The following is a 26538-nucleotide window of genomic DNA, read 5'->3' as shown; positions in this document are numbered from 1 at the left end:
AAGTGAACAAGAGGATAGGAGATGAGCCTGGAGTGATATTGGCCAAATTATATTGTTAGATTGTGTAGGTGTTCATGTACTAATATGTAAACAAATTCCATCAGTCTGTACAACTATAATGCACTATTTTAAAAGTGTGTGTGGGGGGGATATTTAAAAGTTTTAAAAAAGAAATGAACAAGAATTTAAGCAGAGTAACAATGTTTAAGTACAATACAAACCATACTGTGCTAATTGTTCTAAATAACCAAGGGAAGTCATAAAATTAATACAGACTTAGAAAAGTCACAAAGATTTTTTTTTGGTTTTTGGTACTGGGGATTGGATTCTGGGGCACTTTACCACTGAGCTATATCTCCATTCCTTTTTATTTTTAATTTTGAAGCAGAGTCTCACTAAGTTGCTAAGGCTGGCCTTGAATTCACAACTTGCCTTAGGCTCAGGAGTAGCTGGAATAATAGGCATAAGTCACCATACCACTCACAGCTCTTAAAATCTTTCTAAAGCTTTATTTTACAGATATTCTATACTAAACATAAATAATGTCTAAAATCTACATAGTAAACATTGTTCCTTTTTTTTTTCATGACTATCATTCTAATTGCTCTAGTACTACACCAATTTTTTAAAGTCCATAGCATAGTTGGTAGAAAAAAGAATGTGGCTCACAGTAAATATAACTGTTTATATAAACAGATATAAGATTATGAACTTTTTGATAACTGCTGTTGAATATCAACAAGTTACATAAGAGGCAATAGAGAGCAAATTATTTTTAGGATAATTCAATGCTAGAAAAAAAGATTGGCTGAAAAAAAAAAAAAAAAGACTTCCTAAATACCCTAAAATTTAAAAAAAAAAAAACATAACACCACAGATGACTTGCTTGTTTAGAAATCATTCCTAAAGGCAGAGATATAATGCTGAAGATGAACTCTGCTTGAGCTTTGTGTTGAATCAGGGGGTCAAATTATTTCATCTCCTTGAAATATTTGAATTTACTTTCCACATCTGTAAACTGAGACAATGTCCTTCTCCCTTAAGGTTAGTAATTTCAAAAGACAGGAGAGACATAAAAGACTCATCGTACCAACCTTCATAACCCACCATGTACAGGATGCACATAAACGGACTTATTTGTATCTTCTGTATCTCTCTATAGTATTAGATAGGTATTAAAATTTATATCTAGGGGGGATAATAGAGGATAGGAAAGGTAGCAGAACACGACAGTCACTAGTATGGCAATATGTAAATCAATGGATGTGTAATTGATGTGATTCTGCAATCTGTATATGGGCTAAAAATGGGAGTTCATAACCCACTTGAAGCAAAGTGTGAAAGATGATATATCAAGAACTATGTAATGTTTTGAACAACCAACAATAAAAAAATAAAATAAAATAAAATTTATATCTAAAGATGACTAGTGGAGTGATGTATTAACATGGCAATATAAATCTTCATGAGGCTGTGAGAAAGATTAAATGAGAAATGCAATAAATACTCAAATATATCTTATTATACATGGTTATAAGCATGGACTCTGGTGCCAGACTGTCATAGCTAAAATTCAGTCTGTGCCACCTATTAGCTATGTAAGTTTGGTTGAATTATGCTCTAGTTGTCCTCATCAATAAAATGGGAACAAAAGAATTAGTGTAAAGATTCACTCGGTTACTCCAGATAAAGAACCTATTCTAGTACCTGGCATATATAAGCAATCAATAAATGCTAGTTATTATTGTTGATAATATTTTAGAACCAATCATGTACTTGAAATTTGCCTGAGATATAATAAAAGACAAAAAAAGAGTTTAAAAGTTCCAAAATAGGGGCAACCACAGAAAGAACCTCAATTATCTATAGAATATACCAGATGAGAGATTATCTTATTTAGTCAAAACTAAGATTACATGAATTTTAAGTACCCTAATGTCAGAGGTTAAAGTGTGAAAAATATACATGTTAGAATTTTTAAAATGCTATAGAAAAAAAAAGATAAGGTTAATGCCTTCAAATAGTATTATGCTATAGAAAAAAATGACACCATCTGAGCTATAGCTAATCCTTAAATCTTAAATGGTAAATGAAAATAGGAGGAGGATTGGGAGACCTTCTCTGCCCAAATAGTAGGAACATATGCAACCCAACTAGTAAAAGTATGTGCAAAGTCAAAAATGTGCAAACATTTAAGGACCCTTCAGTGCACCTGACTGGTGGTGTCTGGTGGGCTGGGAGAAGAGATAAAGATAAGACTAGAAGATGATCTGGGACTAGGTTATGTATGGACCAAGGTAGTGGTTCTACTGACTTATGAAAGTACATTACATATCCAATGTTAAGTAATTTAACTAACTGAACTAATTCTTGATTTAAGTAATTTAATTAACTTAACTGAATTTTAATTAACTACTTGGGTCAGGTAAGAGGCCTTTTCTTCTATTCTCTCTTGACAGATAATGATTTTATAACCAACTGTCCCCAAAGACTCCCAAAATATTCAGGCACTGAAATTCAGAAAATGTGCAAAGAACAAGATGAGGGAGCAATGGAATTGGAAAAGTAGAAATACAGATCAGGCAGCTTGGATCTGAAAATAGGAACCCTCAATTTATTAAGTATTATTAATTGTATCCATCCAAAGAAAAACTGTAAGGATTACTGTGTTTTAATTTTGAACAGTTTGATCTAATAGACTGAACATTATGATCAGCATTTCACAAAAATTTAATGTCTCACAGATGCATGAGAGACGTAGATAATTCATTTCTTACATGTTTCTTTTCAAGTTGGCTAATATAAAAATGAACATTTCTTTCCATACTTTTATAACAACTTATTTGGGGGAAGGGGCAGAGGTAGGCCTATGTATTGGCATTTCTAATGCACTAGAACCTGTTCACAAACTTTTTGAAGAAATAATTCACATTTTATCTCCCCTCCTCCATTTAAAACAACAACAACAACTTATGGGCTGGAAAGAGATATAGCCCAGAAGAACACTTACTTAGCATGAGCAAAGTTCTGGGTTTAATCCCAATACAAAGAAAGACAGACTTGTTTATCCACTCAGAACACATACAGAACAAACACATGCATCTGGGATTCTGACCAATTACTGGATAACACCATAAGCACTGAGTTGAACTCCAATCATTAAGCAAAGAACTTCTATTCTTAGGAAACAGCAGGGTTTAATTCAGTTGCCAATATTCCTAGCCTCTCAATCAAGAGGTCACAGTCTCATATTTCACATAGGAACTCCAGCATACAACCCTTGCTAACACTCCAGAGGAATAATTCAAGAGGCATTAAATGATAGTCCCAACAAAACCAAACATCTCATAAAATTTCACATCTTTAAGCAAATTATAGGAAAAAACTGGACATACTAATCCTAGTTAATAGTTAAGGAGACACTGTGTATGTTTGTATATGTGTATGTATTTGTTGGCCAAAGGTAGGATAAAATAATTTTTATATTTCATAACTATATTGATACATGTTTTTAAAGACTGTCCTATTTTAAGATGAATTACACTTGTTATATTAGAAGCAAGCTTCTAATTTGCAAATATTTCAACTTCATATCATGGTGGTGGGCTAAAAAGACAGGAAAAATTTTTGCAGAAACGGGAGACCTTATGAAGTGATTTCATGTAGACAATCCATAAGCACGCTACTCAGACAGGGTGGCACCAAGTGATTAACAGCCCTCTACAAAAATAGATAAATAATGTTGCAATACATGAGCTCTCATTTGAAATACTAGGCTGAATTCCTGAAAGCAGAAGCTTATTCTGTACTTTAAAAATAGGCACCCAGTAAAATCAATAAGCCATATTTAAGATTCATACAATAGGTGACTGATTTTTAATTATATCTAAAGGTCCTAAAGTATCATATGATAAGTTTCCTTAAATAAACTACTATATTCTCTACATAAAATTATGATTAAATATTTAGCCCTAAGATCATAACAAGAACTATGCAACTTGCCAGACACAGTGGCATATACCTGTAACTCCAGCAAGTTGGAAGGCTGAGGCAGAAGGATCTCAAGTTTGAAGCAAGCTTCAGCAACTCAATGAGACCATCTCAAAAAAAAAAAAAGGGGGGGAGACTGGGGATGTAACCTTGGTCAATTCCATATATAATTGAGAAAAGATTAATAGGATTTGTATGCAGGTATAATCTTTACTGTACATTATTATTTATTATTATTTTACTTCTTATTTAAAATGGGCTAATCTGAAACCACTACTTTCAGTGTTCAAATACTTCAATTATGGACTCTTGATGATGGGCGTGAAGCCAGGAGGCACCTGGAAGTCATCCTGTCTCTTCTTAGGCTTGTTTACCAACAGCGGACTGTCCTCCAGAAATACACCGGCCAGTCTCCAGATTTATTGTCTTTACATATCATCAAATGAAGGACACTTTATCAGCTATTATGAAAGAAATCATTCCAGTTGACACCTGTGATTAGGGAGGCTAGAGAAGGAAGACCGCAAGTTTAAGACCAGCTGGTCAATTTAGCAAGATCCTGTCAGAAACAAACAAGCAAACAAACAGGACTAGGGATGCAGCTCAGTGGTACAGCACTCATGGATTTAATTCCTAATCCTGTAAAAGGTAAAGAAAATCAAAATAGGGGCTGGGGATGTGGCTCAAGCGGTAGCGCGCTCGCCTGGCATGCATGTGGCCCGGGTTCGATCCTCAGCACCACATACAAACAAAGATGTTGTGTCCGCCAAATAAATAAATAATTAAATATTTAAAAAAAAAAAAGAAAATCAAAATAAAAAATTAAATCAGCAGGGTGTGGTAGCACATGCCTATAATCTCAGTGGTTCTGGAGGCTGAGGCAGGAGGATTGTGAGTGCAAAGCCAGCCTCAGCAATTTACAGAGGCTCTAAGCAACTTAGTGAGACCCTGTCTCTAAATAAAATATGAAAAGAAAAGGGCTGGGGATGTGATTCAGTGGTTGAGTGCCCCTGTGTTCAATCCCCAGTACCCCCCAAAAAGAAACTAAATCAAAATTTAAAAATCCATCTTGCTTACCATCTTCACAAATGGAAAATTCCACCAGGAAAAGGTCCATTAAGAAAATTATAAGTGACTCTCAATTTGAATTTGCTATTTTCTTGGTTATCATACAAAAGTAGAGCAACACAAGCCTAAATGAAATACTCATCAAATTCTTATCTAATATGTAATTTGTCCAAATAATTATGTAACCTCTTCTTCAGTATCTATACCATGTGACCTGCTGTTAGCAAAAACCATAACTAGGTTACAAAGGACATTTGTATAGTTCTGTCACTCATCATAACATGTGTATAAAATAATAAAGAGAAATCAGCAGCACTTGAGAGTTGGGATGCTGGATAGACTGTGAATATTTCTACATGCATCAAATAAGTTTGATATATGTGTCTGATGATAGAAAAGAGTAACAAGTATATCTGAATTTGAAGTATTTTCAATTCATTCAACTACTACTTGATAAGAGGATACATATTATCCGAATCACCTGAGGAGCATTTGAACCAATAGTTAACTCATTCTTACTGGTACTATTTCTTATAAAGAACACGATAAATATCCGTATATAAAAAACATAACAAGTTTAATTCAGAAAGTACTTACAAGACAAAAACAAAAAAACTTAAAACCTTTAATAGTTTAGTAGAAATGGCTCATGCCTTGCAGTGACAGAGGCCTGAGCTGTGTAAGTAACTTCACTCCCCCAAAACTGATCCCCAATCTATAAAACAGTTTTATCTATGGGGAGAATTCAATGAGATATGGCATGGTAAGACAGTCACATACACGTAAGTATCCAAGACATAGTTGCTTTCATTCTAAAGTTGTAATAGTAAATACAGCACACAAAACAAGTTTTGCACACTCCAAAGGAAGCTTCTTTAGCATCCAAATACTGATGAAGACTGAAAATTATACTGTTTTATTAACTGCAGTGCTTTTCTTTGAAATTAAATCACAGAATAAATTATGAACCTGCTCAACAAAACATAAACATTCTTCCCTACACCTTAATGAATAACACAACTAAACAATCACCAGCAATTTGATGACTGCCTATAATGAGTTAAAAACAATTCTAAGTTTTACTTGATAATCAACAGTCCGAAATTAAAACTGATTATGAAAAACAGATTCCCAAAGACATGGAAAGCATCTGGCTCTGACATGAATGAATAGCTCTTCTCCCAGAATACTGTAAAAAGCCTTTTTCTGGCATTGAGAGATGGTGACAGCCTCTCAATTTTTGTGCTAAAAGAAGAGGTAGAAATAAAAACCAAACAGAAGTTTAAATCTCAAATTTTATTTCTTCTTTACAGCTTGACAGATGATAAACAATTGGTGATATATTAGTATTTTCTGAAACAGACAAATATTTCTTAAAATTAGTTTGCATTCCTAGCAAAACTATACCCAAAACATATTGTGCTGACTTTCTCCAAAAAGAGCAGCCCTCTCTTTCCTAACTCAACCCTATCAGGTCCATATTAATTTCTACCGAGACCTTGCAATGTCTGCTTTAAGAGCTTTCACTTTTCATTTTCCTCCACAAGTTAAATTAGAACAAGAAAAACTCCTCTTCTATAACAACAACTCCATTTGCCAACATTACTGGAGTTTTTTGTTTTGTTTTGTTGTTGTTGTTGTTAAAGGATAAATTTATATATTAAACAGTATTACTTGACTCTAAATGAAAAGCACTGTAAATACAATATTATCACAGCAAAAAAACACTTATTTTGATATTTATATAGACAGCTGGTAATTTACAGGAAAATTTTTCATTGAGTTTCACAGAATTTCAGAGCAGAAAAATTCTTATAAATCATATATTTCAATCCACTAACTTTACAGATGAGGAAACCAGTCCTCTCAGTCAGAAAGCAACATTATTAAGCATCTATTATATTCCAGATACTGTGCTAAGTGCTTGAGACACAATGTGAACCCAATGAACGAGTCCTGTAGTATCTAGTGGAGATAAACAGGCAGCTAAAATTCAAATGAGAGGGAAAGGGAAAAAAAGGGTGGTGGAGCAAAAGTGAGGCAGAAAGTCCAAAGAGCAGTACTAAAAAGGCACTATTTAGCTAAATTGAGATTTAGAATGTTTCTGTTTAAGACAGAGAACTAGGAAATTTCTCCCAATTATAACTACCATGGTTAAAACACATATTTCATTCACATATTTCATGCAATCTAGGGTGCCATTTTTAAAAGGTCTAGTAATTTGGGGGACATGCAATAATGATACTCTTCATTTTAATCTTGCTATTATGTTTCTTGTTTGTTTTTGGAATGGGGTGGTTAAAATTAAATAATCACAGTAAGGAAATACTCATCTCTTATAGATAATGCCCACAGGACTAAAACATCGTTTTCTAATATTGTGTAGATTATTATAGTTAATCAAATGTCAACACTTTCAAAGAACGTCAATTAAAAGCAAATTTCAATCTTATATAATTTCTGATTTTATCTGATGCTTTCTTGAAATTAAAATTACAGCTGTTGCTAAAAATAAAGTTTCTAGTAGTTATTTATATTTTTCCTGAAACTGAATCCAGAACAATGGAAAAATATTTTGTTTTTTAAACAGAGCTAGAGAATACCATGAAACACCCAAAATTTTTAATAGAAAAGCTTATTATGTTTTAATAGTTTGATACCACAGATAAGTTGTAAAATTCACAGGTTAAAAGTGTCCTGTTTAAGATAAAACCATTACTAATTTTATTCTGAGCAGACTCAAGCTCGATGATTTTCAGTTTATTATGTGCAAATATCATATGCCAATTTCATCCCTTGATGACAACACAAATTAAACTAATTTGATTTAATTTTGTACACTATTTTAAGAAACAAAAACAAACAACCTACAAAGAAATGAAGTTTCATAGGTAGGCAACAGAGTTACCTAAAATTAAACAAACTCCTCCCTAAAAACAAACTTTAAGTCTAAGGGATATAATTCCTTTGATAGACAGTCCAGTATCTGTTTCTATGAGCTTAAGCAAAATTGTTAGACAAGGTCTACATTTGACAAGATGAACTAATTTTAAGTAACTAAAAGGGAATAGGGGATAGAGGCATCTCTGTATTCTTGGATACTGAATGACTTCCTTAAAACCCCAAATTTAACTCCTATCCTATAATCGCTTACTCTAGCTATTAATAAAGTGGGTTTAGGATGCTCTTGCTCTTCAAAAAATAAGTTAAAAAACAAAACAAACAAACAACAACCAAAAAAAAAAAAACCTTGAAGAGGGCAAACTTTGCAAAGCAGTAGTTCTAAACTCTCACGCCACACAGGCTACAGGGTAGGGGCCTCAATGACTGCTAGCCTGCAATCACTGACTTGCTCAGCAACTTTGCTATAATGGCTTCAAATTGCAGGCCTGAGGAAATGCTCCATAAATAGCTGCTCTTTTTTCTTATAAAGCCTCTTCATAGATCCAATACAACTCCACTACCAAAAATGGAGGACTCACCATGAACTACGTTTTTTTTGTTGTTTTTTTTTTTAAGTCAAGAGAACAACTAGGGATATCCCGCTAATCATGTTACTCATTACTCATTTGGGGAGTATGAATCATACTGCTAAAATCTGATTCACTGTTTAAATTCAACTTCTAGGTAACAAAAAATTACAGTGGATAAAATCAGTCTTTTAATTATTGAATTAAAAATTGAATGATTTTATGATTCAAATTCATGAAGAGGAAAAAAACTAGATTTATACGCTTAGTTTGAAAATTAAATGAGCATGTCTTCATTATCTTCCAGTGAAGGAAGATAAGGGTTCATTATAAGAAACCTGGAAACTTGGACAAGTGTGGTGTGATCATAGAAAGTACTTCGGGGAAGCAGGAACAACATAACTAAGCAATCATTCTAAAGTAAAAGTATTCACTTCCTACATTGTTTTAATACAAATCTATAACTTGATAATTCAAATAATTTACCAGTCTATAAAATGACAAAAAAATTCAATGAACAGTAAATTAATAAAGACTAATCTATCAGTAATAATAATAAACTCTTTTTCAACTTATTTGAACTGGTAATTCAAAGCAATTAAATGACACAGGTACTAGGAATCCAGGTTCCATTTTTGCTGTTTTTCATTTGAGTTCATGCCTAAATTTATCTAAAGATAAGTAACATGAGACAGTCTGAGGGGCCTTTTTTTTTTTTTTTTTTTTGGTAATACCAGAGTCAAGTTTTATAGGTAATTACAATTAAGTGTCAATTAGAATTCATGTTCATGAACACAATGAACTGTAGCCAAAAGTCTATGAATATACTCTGTCCAATCTAATGAATAGCCTGAAATAATCTAACTGATCTGATGGCACCTCAAAAGGAAACACCTATCAAACTCACAAGAAATGAAATTTTTGACAGTATAAACTGTTTTCCATTGATGCCACGTTCTACTATGATGTTTTTAGAGCCCAGATAATTTCTCTACCATTACCATTATTTAATAAAACTTTTAATCCAAGTGCAGTCAATTAAAAAACATGGTCACAATCTTTCACAGTTCCTTAATTCAACAGGCTGAGTCATTCCCCAGCCCCTTGAAATTGGCCTAACTCATTTGCTTTGACCAACAGAATATAGGCGAGACATTATATAGTGACCTTCAGAGGCCTTAAAGTTTCCTCTATCACCCTTTGAGAATGCTCCCACCAACATGTAAGGAAACCTGTACAGATATAATGTGCTGCAGCTTTTTTTGTGTGGGTAGGGGAACTGGGATGGTACTGGGGATTGAACCCAGTAGACCCATGAGACCATGTGAAAACAAAGGCTTAACCAAGAGCCAGGACCAACACCCAGACATTTGAAAAAGATTTTCTCAGACCATCCAGTCCCAATGCAGCTGCCAAATATAGCTATATGACTGACCTCAAGTAACAGTAGTAGAAAAAATGTACAGTTGAGCCCAATTCAAAAAGCAGAATCACTGTTTTAAGCAACTAATTTACTGCATAATACTTAATACATTAAGGAAAGAACTTGGTGAACCCTTTCACCTCTCCAAAAATCTAAAGATAATTATGAGATGGATTACAAACACTTTAAGAAGATAAGGTTAAGAAACTCCATGACTCTAAATCAAAAACAAAAAATGACTATAATAATTTGTAAAATATTTAGAAATATAGCAGCAGCCCACAAGAATACATGTGTGGTGAGGGATGTAGCTCAGTAATACAGGGCTTGCCTAGCATGTAAAAGGCCCTAGATTCAATCCCAAAAATGGCAAAAAATAAATATATGTGTGCTTATATTTCAAAAAAGTCATCTAAAAAAAATAAAATTTAACTTGTCCTTATTGTGACCTCACAAGAGAGGAAAGAGATGCAGCAAATTCTTTTAAACACTGTATACTTTTCCTATTATTTTCCTCAAAAAAATTTTTTTACAGACATTTCAAACATACAGTAAGATTAGAAGAATTTTACAGTACACATTCATATACCCATCATCTTAATTCTAACCATATACAGTATGATGAATCTGTTACACCAATAAGCTTAACTTTTTTAACATCAAAAAATGATAATAAAATAACTGAGCATCCAGCTGGGCACAGTGGCACATGCCTATAATCCCAGCAGTTCAGGAGGCTGAGGTAGGAGGATCACAAGTTTGAGATCAGCCTCAGGAACTTAGTGAGACCCTGCCTTTAAAAAAAAAAACAAAAAACAAACTGAGGATGCAGCTCAAGGTAAAGTACCTCTGGGTTCAATCCCTAGTACCAAAAACAAAAACAAAACAAACTGAACATCCAGTTTAAAAAATGAACATTTCACAAACTTCATGGGAAAAATTGTGGTATAGAATCAAGGTATTAATTTGGATTCATTGGGAGATTATTATTATTCAGCATTTTCTATGCAAAGAATTTATAATTCTGCTTGGTAGGTATCACCACTTTAATTTTATATATAAGAAATCTCGTTTATAGAGTTTATATGATTTGCCTAAAGTCCTAAGTCAATAAGAAACAAATTGAGTTTCCAAATCTAGTCTGTTAGTTCTAGACCTTTAGGTTACTGTAATGTAAGGGAGGAAAAAAGAGGGAGGTGTTCATACCATCCTCACAGATTGGAAGATTACTCGTATAAAGATGCCAATTGTCCAAATTTTTCCATTGATTCATGGCAACCTGAAAATTTCAGGAGGTCCTTTGTGGAACTTGATAGATCAATTCTAAAATTCATTTGAATATGACAGACAATAGTCAAGATAGGACAAGATAAATGGGCTTTCTCCACTATTCTAATGCTCTAGTAATTAAGACAAGGATACTTGCACAGGGCTAGGGGAAAAAAACAACAACAAACAAACAGGATAGAGTAAGAGAGAGATGCAGCTATTATGGACAGAGGTGGAATCCCTCCTAGAGGAAAGGAGTGGGCTTTTGAGAAAAATTAACCTGCACCGCTTCCCTCATATTATTCATAAACGTCACTTCCAAGAGCATTAAACAAACCTATATATGAAATGTTCTGAATATAGAGAAAAAGTTCATGTTCTAGTGACATGGTAAGATTAGAAAATAAGCACAAATTATGCAGAAAAAGCAGATAAATACAAAATTTAGAAAAGAGGACAGCCAAAGGCCAAAAAAGTATATGAAATATACTCAGATTCACTGATGATGATCCAAGTGATGTTAAAACCACAATGGGCTGAGTACAGTGGTGCTCATCTGTAATCCCAGTGGCTGGGGAGGCTGAGGCAGAAGGATCCCAAGTTCAAAGCCAGCCTCAGCAATTTAGTAATGCCCTAAGCAACTTAGTGAGAGTTTCAAAATAAACTATAAAAAAACAGCTAGGGGTTAAGTGCCCCGGGTTCATTCCCTAGTACAAAAAAAAAAGAAAAAAAAGTACAATGGGATACCAATAAAACACAGAAAACTAGCAAAGGTACCAAGCATTGGAATTCGTTTCTTCTTCCTCTTTTTGCAAGGCTGGGCATAGAGCCCAGGGCCTCATGTATGATAGAGAAGTGTTCTTTCATCGAGCTACATCCCTGCCCCAGCACAAGAATATTTGTAATTTGAAGATACATTTAACCTATAACATATGGCAATTCCATTCTTTACATACAACCTAGACAAACTATTGTACATATAAGCAAAAAAACCTTTACATAAGAATATGAATGTTCATCAAATATCAGTTACTTAACCCAATGTTCCTCAACAACAGAATGTGTTAAAACTGGTCTAATCACATAAAATGGCCATACAGCTGTGAAAAAATCTATACCAACATTCATGAGTCTCACAAAGTTGATAAAAAGCTGCATATTATAGGTGCATGCTTGTAATCCCAGCTACTTCGAAGGCTGAGGCAGGACAATCACAAATTAGATCTCCATTTGAGGAAAAAAAAATGGAGTTCTACCATTTGTAGATAGGATTACAAAATTGGAGGCAAGCCTGAGCAATTAAGCAAAATCTTGTTTCAAAACAAAATAGACTGGGTGAGTAGCTCAGTGGTAGAATACTTGCCAAGCATCAGGAGGCCCTGGGTTCAATCCCCAGTACTATCCCAGTTCCCCCAGCCACACAAAAAAGCAGCACATTATAAAAATATTTGCAGGATTATTTTATTTATATAAAGTTAAAAATTGGGAAAACTGATTTAAGGACTGAGGCAAATTAATAACTACCACCAATTCTTAATGAATGAAGTCTATCTTTAGCACAAGAAAAGAAAAAACAAGTCTAATTCCTTTGACTTGCTTTATTGACCAACTGGCCTAACCAACAGAATCGGATGTACAAGATTAGGCTCTAAGAAGCTTGAAACTTTGGCCTGAGCGTGTTTGTCTCCTCTCCAGGAATTTTCAGTTGCCATTTAAGAAACACAACCACCTTGAGACTGGAATACTGGAAAGGCCACATGAAGGAATTCATGTGGATAGACCCAGCTAAGTCGGCCTTCCATCTACACCAAAGCCCAAACCCTGGGAATGACATAGTCCAGCAGCTACATGACCTCCATTAGTACAAGATAAAAAAGAATCACTCTGTTGTGTCTTGAATGAATTTCTGATTCACAAAATTATAAGATATAATTTGTTTTAAGCTATTTAAGATATAATTTGTTTTAATTATAAGATAATTTGTTTTAGGGTAGTTTATTATTCAATAGCAGCTAACTGAAAGGGATGTAGATGTAGAGAGTAAACTAAAAAGTAAAACAAGGGGTTGGGGTTGTGGCTCAGTGGTAGAGCAATTGCTTGGCACATGTAAGGCACTGGGTTCAATTCTCAGCACCAAATAAAAATAAAAAATAAATAAAACAAAGGTATTGTGTACATCTACAGCTAAAAAACATTTTTTAAAAAAGTAAAATAAAAGTCGGAACAGTGTTTACCTCTCTGAATGGAAAGAGAGATAATTAAAGAGCAGCATAGAAGGTTTCTAAGAAATTAGCAATACTCTCATTAACTTAGACAGTGATTATGTAAGTATTTGCACCTTAAACATTTTAAGTATGTTTTATACATTCTTCTCCCCATATATCTCAAGTTTTTCATAAAATAAATAAAAGGAGCATACCATATCAGCACATAGTAGGTACCGCTAGGTAATATACAAAGAAATACTATAGTGTAAAAAACTGAATTCTCACACTATACATTTACATATAATGTATATGCTGTTTATAATACCTTGTTAAATCAGGAGCAGTAATATATGTATGGCAGTAAGTTGCTAGTCTGGTACCTTCAAGTGAAAAAGTAAAAGGTTTCCCTAGTAAGTCAATGCCAAGAAAAAAGTTAGAGACCCTTAATATACTACCTAAATAGCTGGCCCTTTTGAATAGCTGACCTAAATAGTTTAGAAAAAGAATTCTGACTGCTATGTGTTCCACAGCTTTATTATAAATTAAAATTGTATTAATAAATTTAAAATACTAGGAGCCAGTTACAGTGGCATACAACTATAATCCTAGTGTTTCAGGAGGCTGAAGTAGGAGGGTCCCAAGTTTGAGGCCAGCCTGGGCAAACTAGTAAAAAGAAAAAATAAAAAGGTCTGGCATAGAGCTGGGATTGTGGCTCGGTGATAGAACACTCACCTCTCACATGCGTGACCCTGGGTTCGATCCTCAGCACCACGTAAAAATAAATAAGTGAGATAAAGGTATTGTGCCCAACTACTACTTAAAAAATAATAATAAAAATTTAAAAAAAAATAAAGGTCTGGCATATAGCTCAGTGTAGAGCATGCTTGGGTTCAATTGCCAGTACTAAAAAAAAATAAAATAAATTTAAAAAATGTGTACAGGATACAATTATATTTGACAATGTTCTGTAATCCATGTTCCTCATTTTTATACAATTTGTTTCAACATGTGAATAAAACAAGGTAATTTAGTGGGGTTTTCCCCTTAAGTATTTTGGTATCAAAAGAACTGTTTAAAAAAAAGAAAAAAATGCCAAAGTCAGAGTAGAGTTAACCATAATCAACAACATCAGAGAGGACTCTCAGTTGAGCATGGTAGCATATGAGTACAGTCCTAGCTACTTGGTAGGTTAAGGCAGGAAGACAGCTTGAGCCCAGGAATTCTGAGCCATCCTGGACAGTATATCAAGCCCCAATCTCTGTTAAAATACAAAAGAATTCTCTGATGACACAGTACCTCATTAGAGCAAGCCCTTTGGTTTTTACCAGAAAACCTGTCTGCAGCTCTGTCTTCAACTCTACCTTGTCTATCCCCACATTCCTTGAATTGAAAATGTTAATTCCTATAAGCCTGATATGAGTACTACCTCTTTGCATAGGTCTCATTGTTATTGCCTCATTACTTCACCTTGCACTGTGTCTTCACATTTCTGACAGAAATGTTAATTATCCTGATTCAATCAACACACACCATATACATGTATTAAATTATCACACCGCAACCCCAAATATATGCATTTCTCATGTGTCAATTTAAAATAATTGACGGGGGGGTGTGTTATCCAAGATTGAACTCATGGGCATTTGGCCACTGAGCCACATATCCAGTCCTATTTTATGTTTTATTTAGAGACAAGGTCTCACTGAGTTGCTTAGCACCTCGCTTTTGCTAAGGCTGGCTTTGAACTTGCAATCCTCCTGCCTCAGCCTCTGGAGCTGCTGGGATTAAAATAATTTTATTTTTATTTAATTTTAAAGTAGTCAGACACTGTGCACGTGACTTGTAACTTGGTAGAACTACTGTTAATTTATATCAAGAAGAAAGTATCGTGGGGGTGTGTGTGTCTGTCTCTCTCTCTCAGTTCTAGGGATTAAATCCAAGGCCTCACACACGCCAGGCAAGGGCCCTACCACTGCACTCCATCTCAGCGGTACTTTAAGATGGACCTCACTAAGTTGCCAACGCTAGCTTCGAACTTTTATATCCTACCATCTCAGCCTTCCAAGTAGCTGAGATTATAGGCATGCATCACCGCACCTAGTCAGCAGTATTTATTTATATATATATAAATATATATATATATACACATACACACACACATTGAGGATTGAACCCAGGAGTACTATACCTTTGAGTTATATCTCCAGTCCTTTTTATTTTGAGACAGACTTTTAGATTGCTGAGCCTAGCCTCGAACTTGAGTCACCAGGATTGCTGTGTATTTTTGTTTTTATTTTTTCTTTTGGATTGCTAGAGATGATCAAACCCAAGGCCTCAAACATACTAGGCATGCACTACTCTACCACAGAGCTACATCTCAAGCCCAAGCTGCACAAATTCTTATCTGTAGTATCATTGGCACTAACTGAAAACTTACCTGTCTATCGACAGGTAAACAAAGGGCATGCTTTGTCCTCAAATATAGATGACAATGATATTTAGATATCGATGTGAAGAAATAATGATTATTTTCTCACTCATAAGAGATCTGTAACCAGTCCTAACAGGAAAGTCCACACAACCTCCAGCTAGAAGGGGTTAAAAGTGATCCTATTACATCATTTGGAGCCTATCCAAACTACATGACTTTGGAAACATAACCTGTATCAGTCTGAACATGTGTAAAAGAAAAACAGAAACATCTGTATTTGGATAACTCTTCACTAGTTTGTTTTTTAATCTTAAAAGAGTTATCCAGGAGAGCTTGGTAAATTTAAACTGTGAGTATTATTTCCAGGCAGGGTCTGAGAAATCTCCATTTATTTAGCTCATTTCTAACCTTAAACTACTACTATTTTTAACACATTCCCTTGTTCTACATGTTTAACTAAAATGTATGGATTCTATTCCTTTCTTCCCTTCATTATTCAATATTTTAATACATTTTAGAACTTAGAAATATCCACTTTTGGGGGAGGGGATGTTTAACCCTCTTAAGCAATTGCTTTTTAGTGCTCTGGTCTGGTTTTGTTCACTAAAGATTTTATGCAGGTTTTCAAAGGTTTGCTTTCTTTTTTTTCCACAAGTAGTTTTCCATATATAACAGATTTTTACCTAAAAAGAAAAGAGATTACTTGAACTTATTTTAACCTAAACCCAGTCTTCCTGAAATTCTAGCACTCTAAAAATGCTTACATAACCACAGAATGGTTTATTAAACTGGCAACTTTATGTAGTCAACCTGATAAACGGGATCCATTCAGCTTATATACAACTGCCCAGCTCAAGCAAGATATGGAATGTACGTGTGCCAGACAAATGGACCAGGAGGTTCTAGATACAGTCACCTGGCACACCCACAGTCCCTGATGTCCTCTCAGAGACTGGTAGATTTTTATAGAGAGAAACTGGCAAATAAAAGAAGAAATAACTAAGATGCTGATATTTAGAGCTCCCAACAACTTCAGGGCTTGGTCCCATATTATATTACTCACCAGTGAAGCCCAAAGAAGAAAATCTAAAAAGAAACTCCCTATATAATGTCCCCAGAGAGATACTACATGGATCAAGTAAGGACAGTATATTATTAAAACTAACAAATGAACAATGAGCTCAAAAAAGAAACCACTGAAAATTAAGAACGATAAATAGCTTTTTGAAAAAAAAAATCAAATAAAACATTAAAAAGTCAAAGTTGAAGAGATCTCCCAGAAAGCAGGGCAAAAAGCTAAGTGAAGGAATATTGCGGTGGGGGTGGGGTAGGGATAAGAATATCAGAATTATTCTGACAAGCAGGAATTACAGAAAGAGAACAGATAAAACAGACTAAAAGAAATTATCTAGGAACTTATAAATGTTTTGTAAGACTAAAGGACATTTGGGGAAACTGCACTACAAAACTTTAAGGAGCATCATACACACTGAAGACCAAATTTCCATACCACGCATTCTTTACAATGAATTTTAAAGGTCCATACCATGGCAGATGAATTTTCAGAACCCCAAAGATGAATACAATCCCCAAGGAAAGCAAACTGGGTTTAACTGCCCAAAAAGAAAATTGGAAAGAAAGGAACATATCCTTCAAAATTCCAGGGATAAGTAACTTTGAACTCTATAACCAAACTGCCCATCAAAAGTTAACAAATAAAGATAATAAAGATATTTTTAGACACAAAAGAACTCAACACAGTTAACCTCCCAAAAAATCTTCTTACATCATTTGGAGCCTATCCAAACTACATGACTTTGGAAACATAACCTGTATCAGTCTCAGCAAATTTCTGAGGGATGAGCAAATTCTTTTTTTTTTTTTTAAACAATGCTATCTTTTTTTTTTTTTTTTTTTTTAAGAGAGAGAATTTTTTTAATATTATTGTTTAGTTTTCGGCGGACACAACATCTTTGTTTGTATGTGGTACTGAGGATCGAACCCGGGCCACACACGTCAGGCGAGCGCGCTACCGCTTGAGCCACATCCCCAGCCCGGGACAAACAAATTCTAAGTGTGAACAAATCCAGAAAGAGAAAAACAGAGTCTCCAACCAAGAAAAGTGATGCAGGAACTGTCAGGATGAGAGCCAAAGGACATCCTAATGGGACAACTCTGAAGCAACAAATCTAGGTAACCCAGAGCAAAAAACACTAAGGATTCTTAGGTAAATGGGGAGGATACCGGGGAGGCAAAAAAGCTACAGATATGCAAATGAAAATGCAATTAATAATTCCAAGAAAATATAAAAGTATTCAAGAAAATCATAGTATATATACAGCTCAGGTGGAGGAAAAACCTAAATCATCATAAGAACACAAAAATAACCCCCTCCCAAATTCTAGTAATTCTACTGGGAAGATTAAGGAAATGAGAACTGTAAGGGATGAAGAAAATAAAGAAATAATGAATAAGCATATAGAAAATATTAATAATTTTATAAAAAGCATGGAATTTTAAAGTATCAAGGAGGGGGAAATCTGAAAGGACTGGAAAAGTATTTGCTTCTGGAGACTGAAAGCCAAAGATTAAAAAGAGATCACTGTTGTCTTTAAAAATCTTATATAGCCAGGCATGGTGGCACATGCCTATAATCCTAGTGATCTGGGTGGCTGAGGCAGGAAGTCTGCAAGTGTGAGGAGAACCTCAGCAACTTAGTGAGAGCCTCAGCAACTCAGCAAGACCCTGTCTCAAAATAAAAAGGATTGATGAAGTGGCTTAGTGGTAAAGCTTCCCTGGGTTCAATCCATATACCAAAAAAAAAATTTATTAAATAAAAGTCTTAACGGTATTGATTTGAGAATGTAGCTCAGTGATACAGTGCTTGCCTAGCATAGGTATAGGCTCTAGGCCAATGGCCAGTACCGGATAAAACGATAAACAAAAACCCTCATAATATCAAGGGATTTTCTACATCAATATACATTACTCCCTTAAAATCAAATTTCAAAGTATATGTTTGTAAATGAAATGATGAAGCAAGTATTTCCAAACACCCTTCACTGGTAGGATCCAGCTGCTTCTTCTCCTTTCTAGAATTTTCTGATACTCTCTAATGAAAGTGATACTTCTATAATAAAAAACAAGCTTTTATTTTAAAAAAATCCACAAAAAAAGGAGAATTCATACCCCATTTGAATCAAATGTATGATATGTCAAGATCATTGTATTGTCTTGAGCAACTAATAAAAAAATCCACAACATCAGATTAATGAAGTGAGAAAGGATAGTTTTATAAATAAAAAACAAAAGAACCCCACATTCATGTCTTATACAAAATAATAATCCACATCTGGGCTGGGGTTGTGGCTCAGTGGTATAGCGTTCGCCTAGCATTCATGAGGTACTAGGTTTGATTCTCAGTACCACGTATAAATTAATTAATTAATTAATTAAAGGTCCACCAACAATTAAAAAAAAATATTAGAAATAAATAAATAGCTCACATCTCCTAGATTGGAGAGCTTACTTCCCAAGAACCTATTCCATATTATAAGTGAATTGGGATATATGAGTTCAAACAACTTTCTAATCTATATTTGATTTTGTCAAAGCATATACTAGCACTCCAAAAAAGGTTATCTTTACTCTAATCCCCTAATAAAATATTCTGTAGTAAGTTTTCATGCATTTATCAAAAAGCACATCTCTCTAAATATATTTGTTGGCCAAATAAAGCCCCTGGTTAACAAACAAATAACCCTCCTCGGGCTGAGGTTATGACTCAGTGGTAGAGTGCTCGCTTAGCACCCCTGAGGCTTTTGGGTTCAATCCTCCTCAAGTTAAATAAACAATTATGAGGAGGAGTAGGAATGAGCTTTTAATAAAATGTCCCCTCACCTATCCCCACTAAATCAGGACTCAGTTGAAGAATAATTTAGTAAGTTTACTAAAATTATTCCACAAAGAGAAAGAGAAGCACATAAGACAAATGAAGTGATAAAAGCATTAATCACAAATAAAGCACTGAAAATATTTGATTTGAGAACCTGGCTTTTTTTTTTTGGTTTTGAGGTTTTTGTATGTCTGGTTCTGGGAACTGAATGCAGTGCTAAGCAAGTACTCCACCACTGAGCTACACGTTCAGCCCTTTTGAGACAGGATCTACAAATTGTCCAGGCTATCCTCCAACTTGTGATCCTTCTGCTTCAGCCATCTGAGTAGCTAGGATTGCAGGTCTACACCAAAGCCCAGCAAAACCTGGTATTTTAATCAACACTTCCATTTCCATTATTTTATTAATTTGCAACATTTTATGAAAAACAATAACTTGTCATTTAATATAGAGTATTATCCTTCTCATGCTAAAAGCCAAATAAAAATTAAACTATTTACTACTTTTCCTCATCTTGAATATGAAGGGGGGAAAGAAGGACTGTTGTAATTAATACCAACTTCTTTTGTTTTCTTTTAGGAGGGGTCAAGCCCTACATAAATAAAGTGCTTCCCGGGTGGCATTACTTATTCCTGGGAATTTTGGTGCTATGGTACTTGAGCAACCAGAATCATGAAGCAATTCTTCTTCATTAAAATAGCAATGTCCCTTTCATGGCTTAAAGTTCTGATTAATCCTAGAATCAAAAGCTCTTTTTGTAAGAACTTTATCACTTAGTAACCACAGTTATAGAACAACAGTTAAGAGTTCCCTTCATACAATGCTACTCAAGTCATTAAACTTTCAAGCCATAATTAATGACTAAATTATGCTATTACAATAGAGAATAAATTAATTTTGAATAATTTTAAATCTTAGCTGATTTCTAAAATGACTTCATTTTTTTTTTCTAAATCTAAATTCCAACATACATTCTGATAACTAAAAGGTTATATAAGTTTAGAGTTCACTTCTCCCCAAAAGCATTAAGGTAAAAGGCAATTCAGAATCATGACCTCATTACTATGTTAGGTTGCTAATTTACATTTTTTCCCCAACTATAAAGAAAAATATATTTCTTTATATTATTAAAGAACTGATCTCAGGGAATCAAAAAGTTTTCTGGGCTTTTTTTAATTTATTCAAATACTATCTAGTTTTTTATTATTTAAAAAGTGGTTAATAAGAGGCTTAGGGGTAGTTTTGAATGTTATATTTCAAAGAAAATTAGCCTACCATCTTGCAACAATAGGTTGTGGTATTAAATATCTGGTTTCTTAATTAAATATTTTTTTTAAGATCACCTCAGAAGTACTATTTTCCCCAGGAAATCAGTTAATCTTTATGTTCTATTTACTCTGTCACATCCACTATCTTCCAACTGTTTTTCTTCTGCCACTGGTGAATACATTTCCTCCTGAGTTTTTCTCCCTAAATCAATGTGCCAGTGGGGGCCATTCTTCCCAGGGATGCCCACCCACTGAGCATAAGCAAGCACTTTTTTTTCTGAGAGCTAAGGCATACTTTCATCTTCTCTCTCCACTCAGTTTCATAGCAAGACAAAATTAAGAGCTTTTCATTTTTAAATGAAAGTCATGTGAATTATATTAGCTACAGTTAAAACTGTTCCTTTTTAAAAATAATTTAATCTTTATTCTGATAGTATGCACCATATGTGTTTATGATTTTCCATTGGGCAAATATTTGAGAAGAGAAGATATGATCAAATTATAACTAAAAAGCAGTTTGTTTCCTTTAACTGAAACAATGGTGATCATGGAAGCTTTAATTAGGGCAGTGGAACATTTGTTTCTAAAATAGTTGTAGCATCAATTGGATCCTCCAGGCAAGTTTTACTTAATGATGGTATGTGCCTAAATTATATCCTGCACAGTGTCAAAGAAAAAAAAAAAAAAAAAACTCTGAAAAAAAATACCCTTTTAAACTATAGATCAAGATACTCAGAATATCCAAGCCAGGATTGTGGCTCAGTGGTAGAGTGCTTGCCTAGCATGTGTGAGGCACTCGGTTCTTAGAGCCACACAAGAATAAGAATAAGCAGGGCGTGGTGGCGCAGACCTGTAATCCCAGTGGCTCAGGAAGTTGAGATTCAAAGCCAGCCTCAGCAAAAGCGAGGTGCTAACCAACTCAGTGACCTGTCTCTAAATAAAATACAAAATAGGGCTAGGGGTGTGACTCAATGGTTCAGTGCCCCTAAATTCAATCCCCAGTATCCCCCCAAAAAAGGTTCATCATCAACAACAACAACTATACACACACACACACAAAGATACTCAGTATAATTTTTTTTAAAAAAAAAAAATATTTATTTTTTAGTTTTAGATGGACACAGTATCTTTATTTTATATTTATGTGGTGCTGAGGATCGAACCCAGTGCCTCATGTATGCTAGGTGAGCACTCTACCCCGAGCCACAACCCCAGCCCCTAGATGGACACATATCTTTATTTTATATTTATGTGGTGAAGATCAAACCCAGTACCTCATGCACACTAGGCGAGCACTCTACCACTGAGCCACATCCCCAGCCCCACTCAGTATAACTTTTAAGTGAATCCCAACCACAAGAAATCTTGAATCTTCAAGAAGTAAAAACACTAACACCACTGTTCAGAAAATGATAAATAAAAATGAAATAAAACTATCTTTTAAAAATTATTATAACAGCAATATTAAAACAATGTAAATATACAAGCTTGTTAAATCACTGGATCACATTCTTTAAATTGAATTATAACAGTACAGTATGTACAAAAAGTTCACTGTACGTGGTAATGGTTAACAAGGTATTAGAGTCAATAAAATAAATCTGAGAGGTAAAAACACTCCTAGTAACCAAAGATATTATAGAATACCAATTCAGGAAGTTATTCAGCAGCTTATAAAGAAATAGGAAGTTGTTGACCAACTACTTGAAAAACTATTTCCTGTAGGAAAACTATAAGGACAGCTGAAGAAGGCAGTAACTGAGTTGTAAAGAGAATTAATTCTTTTAAAATAAATCGCAAGGTACTATGTTGAAGAAATTAGTTTCAAACAGGAAGTTCAGTAGAAAAAGTATTATATGTAGTATATAATGACTAATCTTTTTCACATATATCATAATCTTCTCAGAGCTTGAAAATGTTGTGGTTGATAACTGTCCTAGTACCATATTTCCATTATATCACTTGCCAAGACAAGGGTCAAGTCTTCTCCAGAAGGTCTCACTGACCCAGGGAGGGCTTTAAAAATACTAATGATGGCTGTAATTCTTCAGTATACTGCCTTCAAAATAGAGTGTTGGCCAAATGACTTAAAAATACATTTATCTACAGTCAAAGTTAATAACTAGTGTTTCCAAAGTCAACATTTCTAAGTGTTCTCTCAAATTACATCACCTTGCATGTTTGGGCCATTTACAGTCAAGAGTTCTTCCTGCTGAGCATAAATCTCAATAAATGCTATACTTTGTAACTTAAAAGCTCCATCAAATATTTGAAATAATGCATAGTAAGATAAAATTTTCACTGTTCAAATATAAGCATACAACAAGTTTAAAACTTTAGTCTACCTCCAGCTGCTAACAATAATCTTCAGACACAAAATACATAGAATTTTTTTTTTTTTTTTTTTTTTGTGGTAGTACTGGGGACTGAATCTGGGGCCTTACACATGCAAAGCAAGTAAGTGCTCTCCAGAATTGCATCCCTAGCCCCTTTTTCTATTTTATTTTGAGGGACAGGGTCTCATTAAATTGCCCAGGTTGCCTCAAACTTTCAATCCTCCTGCCTCAGCCTCCGGAGTAGCTGGTATTACAGGCATTAGCCATATACCCAGTATGAGATTCTGATATAAGACATTAAAACTAAGACAAAAATGAATTTGAAGTTTAGGTTATCATCATCTTTTATTCAGGGAGGATATTAATTCCATTTAGCTATTTAGTATACACAAAAATAACAACTTAAGAAGGTAAGCTAATCTTAACATTTCTTCAAACTGCATATTTTCATAGGGCAGATAACTTTGAAAACTATGAATTTTTTTTCTTTTCTTTTTTATGGTGCTGGGGATTGAACCCAGGGCCTTGAGTATGTGAGGCAAGCTCTCTACCAACTGAGCTATATCCCCAGCCCCCAAAATATGAAATTTTATAAGCCCACAATCTGTTTTCCACATACAATGCTTAGAGGACCTCTTTATATACAATCCCAAAATATATCAACTAATTCATCTCACCTGCTTTTACTAACCAAGATTTACTTCTCAGGGAAAAGCATTCTATTTCTGAAAAGTGATACAAGAAAGTTTTACAGAATCAAACCTTCTCATATTATAATAAGCCTAATCTTACTTTCACATGAGTCTCTCTCAAAAATATGGAAAGAACATTCTGTCTAACCTCTCCACTTGCCAGTTTCTCCTTTCTGGAGGAAGCTTTCCCCAATCTTGCAACCATTCCTCAAAGAGCATAACTCTTACTTTGGCCTGGTTTACCTTCTTTACAGGCCCTCTGGGAAGGGATGAAATGAGATGAGCAAGGAAAATGTGTACACCCTTAATTATTTCATCTACATATTAATATCTTTAAGAGAAACATTTCTTTTCAAAGGAAGACCTATTGGAAAATTTTAAAAACAAATATCTAGAGTCTATTTCAGCTAAAAAAAAAAAAAAAGACCATTCAAAATAATGAAAATATAGGCAGATGTCACCTACAATTATGGTAAGATAAAAAAGACAAAGAATGTAAATGTTGCTCTTTTACCCTTATACTTTCAGCCACAGCATCAAAGAAAGAAAGAAGGCAAACAGGCTATTAGGCTGTTTAAAAATCTCCCCAGGTCAACATGTGACCCAGCAGGGAGAGGTTCAAAAAGTACAGCTTTTTCTTTTTCTTCCTAACAACCTGGTTTGTTTCCACTGTCTCTCCTTCAAGACACATCCCTCTCAGCTAGCAGCTCTTTCAATCATTTACTTTGGATGTCTGCTTGAGAACAAATGATCTTGCTCATGCAGATGAGTTTGCCAGACTTGTGTGTACTTTCCAGTCTCAGGCCCTTTATTTTTCTGGTTGAAACCTAACCATTTGAAATAGATACCAGAATACCAGAAAACAAATTTTTAAAAATAAAAAAAAGTTGCAGGAAAAGAAATAAAAAAAATTGGTAGAAACTTTTCAAAATCAAACCTTTCCTCTGCTGCTATTAAAAAGCCTGTCATAAAACTCTATATTTTACAATGCAAAGTAGCAACCTACCACAAAAGAGTCAATATAAAACACATTTTAAGACACACAATAAAAGAATATCATTAACTGCATTATTTGATCTAATAAATATATCTTACATTTGCTGGGAGTAGACTATCAAGATAAATCTGAATAAATTTATCAAGATTTATCTGAATCAAAACATGAATTTTCACTTTATTATCTCAACCTCATTATTTAAAAAGAATTTTTAAAGAGTAATTTCAGCCTCAAAACAACTAGTTTTAGACAATATTATGTGTACACTAGATCTAAACAAACCAGACAAAATTAAAGTTTTCCCAATAATTTCAAAATTAGAGAGGATGAAATTCTACTTAGGTCTTTTCAGCCTAATGTAATTTTGCCATTTTCTTAAAGTCAGAAAGACTGATAAAAACAAATAACCTGGTGGCCTTGTTTTCCCAGACAAGAGGTTCTGTTTTGATGACCTTGAAAGAAGCTTGCCACCGAGTGTACATCAAACCTAAAAATTTATATTCCTCTTCACATTTTGGGGAAAAACTGGTAAATCACATCAAACTACAGCTAAAATATTTGTCATAAGATAGCTGAAAATACTGTACAAATAGACTCCTCCAAAAGTCCTACTTATAATTCTTCTCTAACAATAAAATATTTTATAAAAATATAGATAGCTTGGGGTACAGCTAAGTAGTAGTGTGTGTTTGACATTTGCAAGGCTCTAGGTTCAATCCCCAGAACCAAAGAATAAAAATAAAACAATTATATAAATAATACCATACACATTTCATATGACGATGACAGTCTTTTAACTCTCAGAATTATTTTCTGCTAGACTAATTAACACATTTGGCAAAAACTCAAAATGAGACTATCCAAACTGCCAAAAGAGACTGTAAAAAGGCTCTGAACCAAGAATCAAGCAAGCATTCGATAATATTAACCACGCTAAAGAAGGTATACAGGATTTGGTATTTCATACCAAACTAGAAAGAAAACATTATAGAAGACATTGAGCTTGACATAAATATTAAGTAAAATATTAAAAATAATATTCGGTATCTTGACTCTTTAGTATGTTTTCTAATACATGCTTTTATTATTATTATTTTCACTTACTTTAAGAAGTATCTCTGACCAGAAGATGTCTTGGCCATCTCCCAGCCTGCTGGCAGAGGTACATCATCAGGTATCTCAAAAGAAGACTGCCGAAGATGTTGAGCTGTAGGTGTAGCTGCTGGGCCAGAGACTACTCCAGTGGGGGTCAGTGTCCCAGGAGAAACTGCTCCTAGCTGCAGGGAAGCTGGAGAGGAATGAGCTCGAACATGCTGTGGAGTCAGGGCTCCTGCAGTGCCTGCATCAGTACTGGCCTATTAGGAATATTAAAATGAAAATTTAAAAAACAACAAAAAAAAATTAGAAAAATTTTCAAATTTCCTAGATAGAATTTTATTGCAACCAAATATCTAAATAGCAAAGGTTAATTTCAACATTTAATATCTAACAC

The 26538-nt window shown here is 34.2% G+C and overlaps 1 protein-coding gene across 8 annotated transcripts in view; it reads right to left on the bottom strand.

The window, feature by feature from the left end:
- Window positions 1-26538, bottom strand: part of Yap1 (Yes1 associated transcriptional regulator) — a 110266-nt gene that overhangs the window by 80108 nt on the left and 3620 nt on the right. For all 8 annotated transcript variants that reach the window (XM_071616646.1, XM_071616648.1, XM_071616647.1 and 5 more), the window contains exon 2: window positions 26151-26401. In XM_071616646.1, the coding sequence (XP_071472747.1) occupies window positions 26151-26401 (251 nt within the window). The remainder of the gene's footprint in view (window positions 1-26150; window positions 26402-26538) is intronic.

Source organism: Marmota flaviventris, chromosome 9 (genome assembly GCF_047511675.1).
Source record: "Marmota flaviventris isolate mMarFla1 chromosome 9, mMarFla1.hap1, whole genome shotgun sequence".
Lineage (NCBI taxonomy): Eukaryota > Metazoa > Chordata > Mammalia > Rodentia > Sciuridae > Marmota > Marmota flaviventris.
This window is presented reverse-complemented; position numbering and strand designations above follow the sequence as displayed.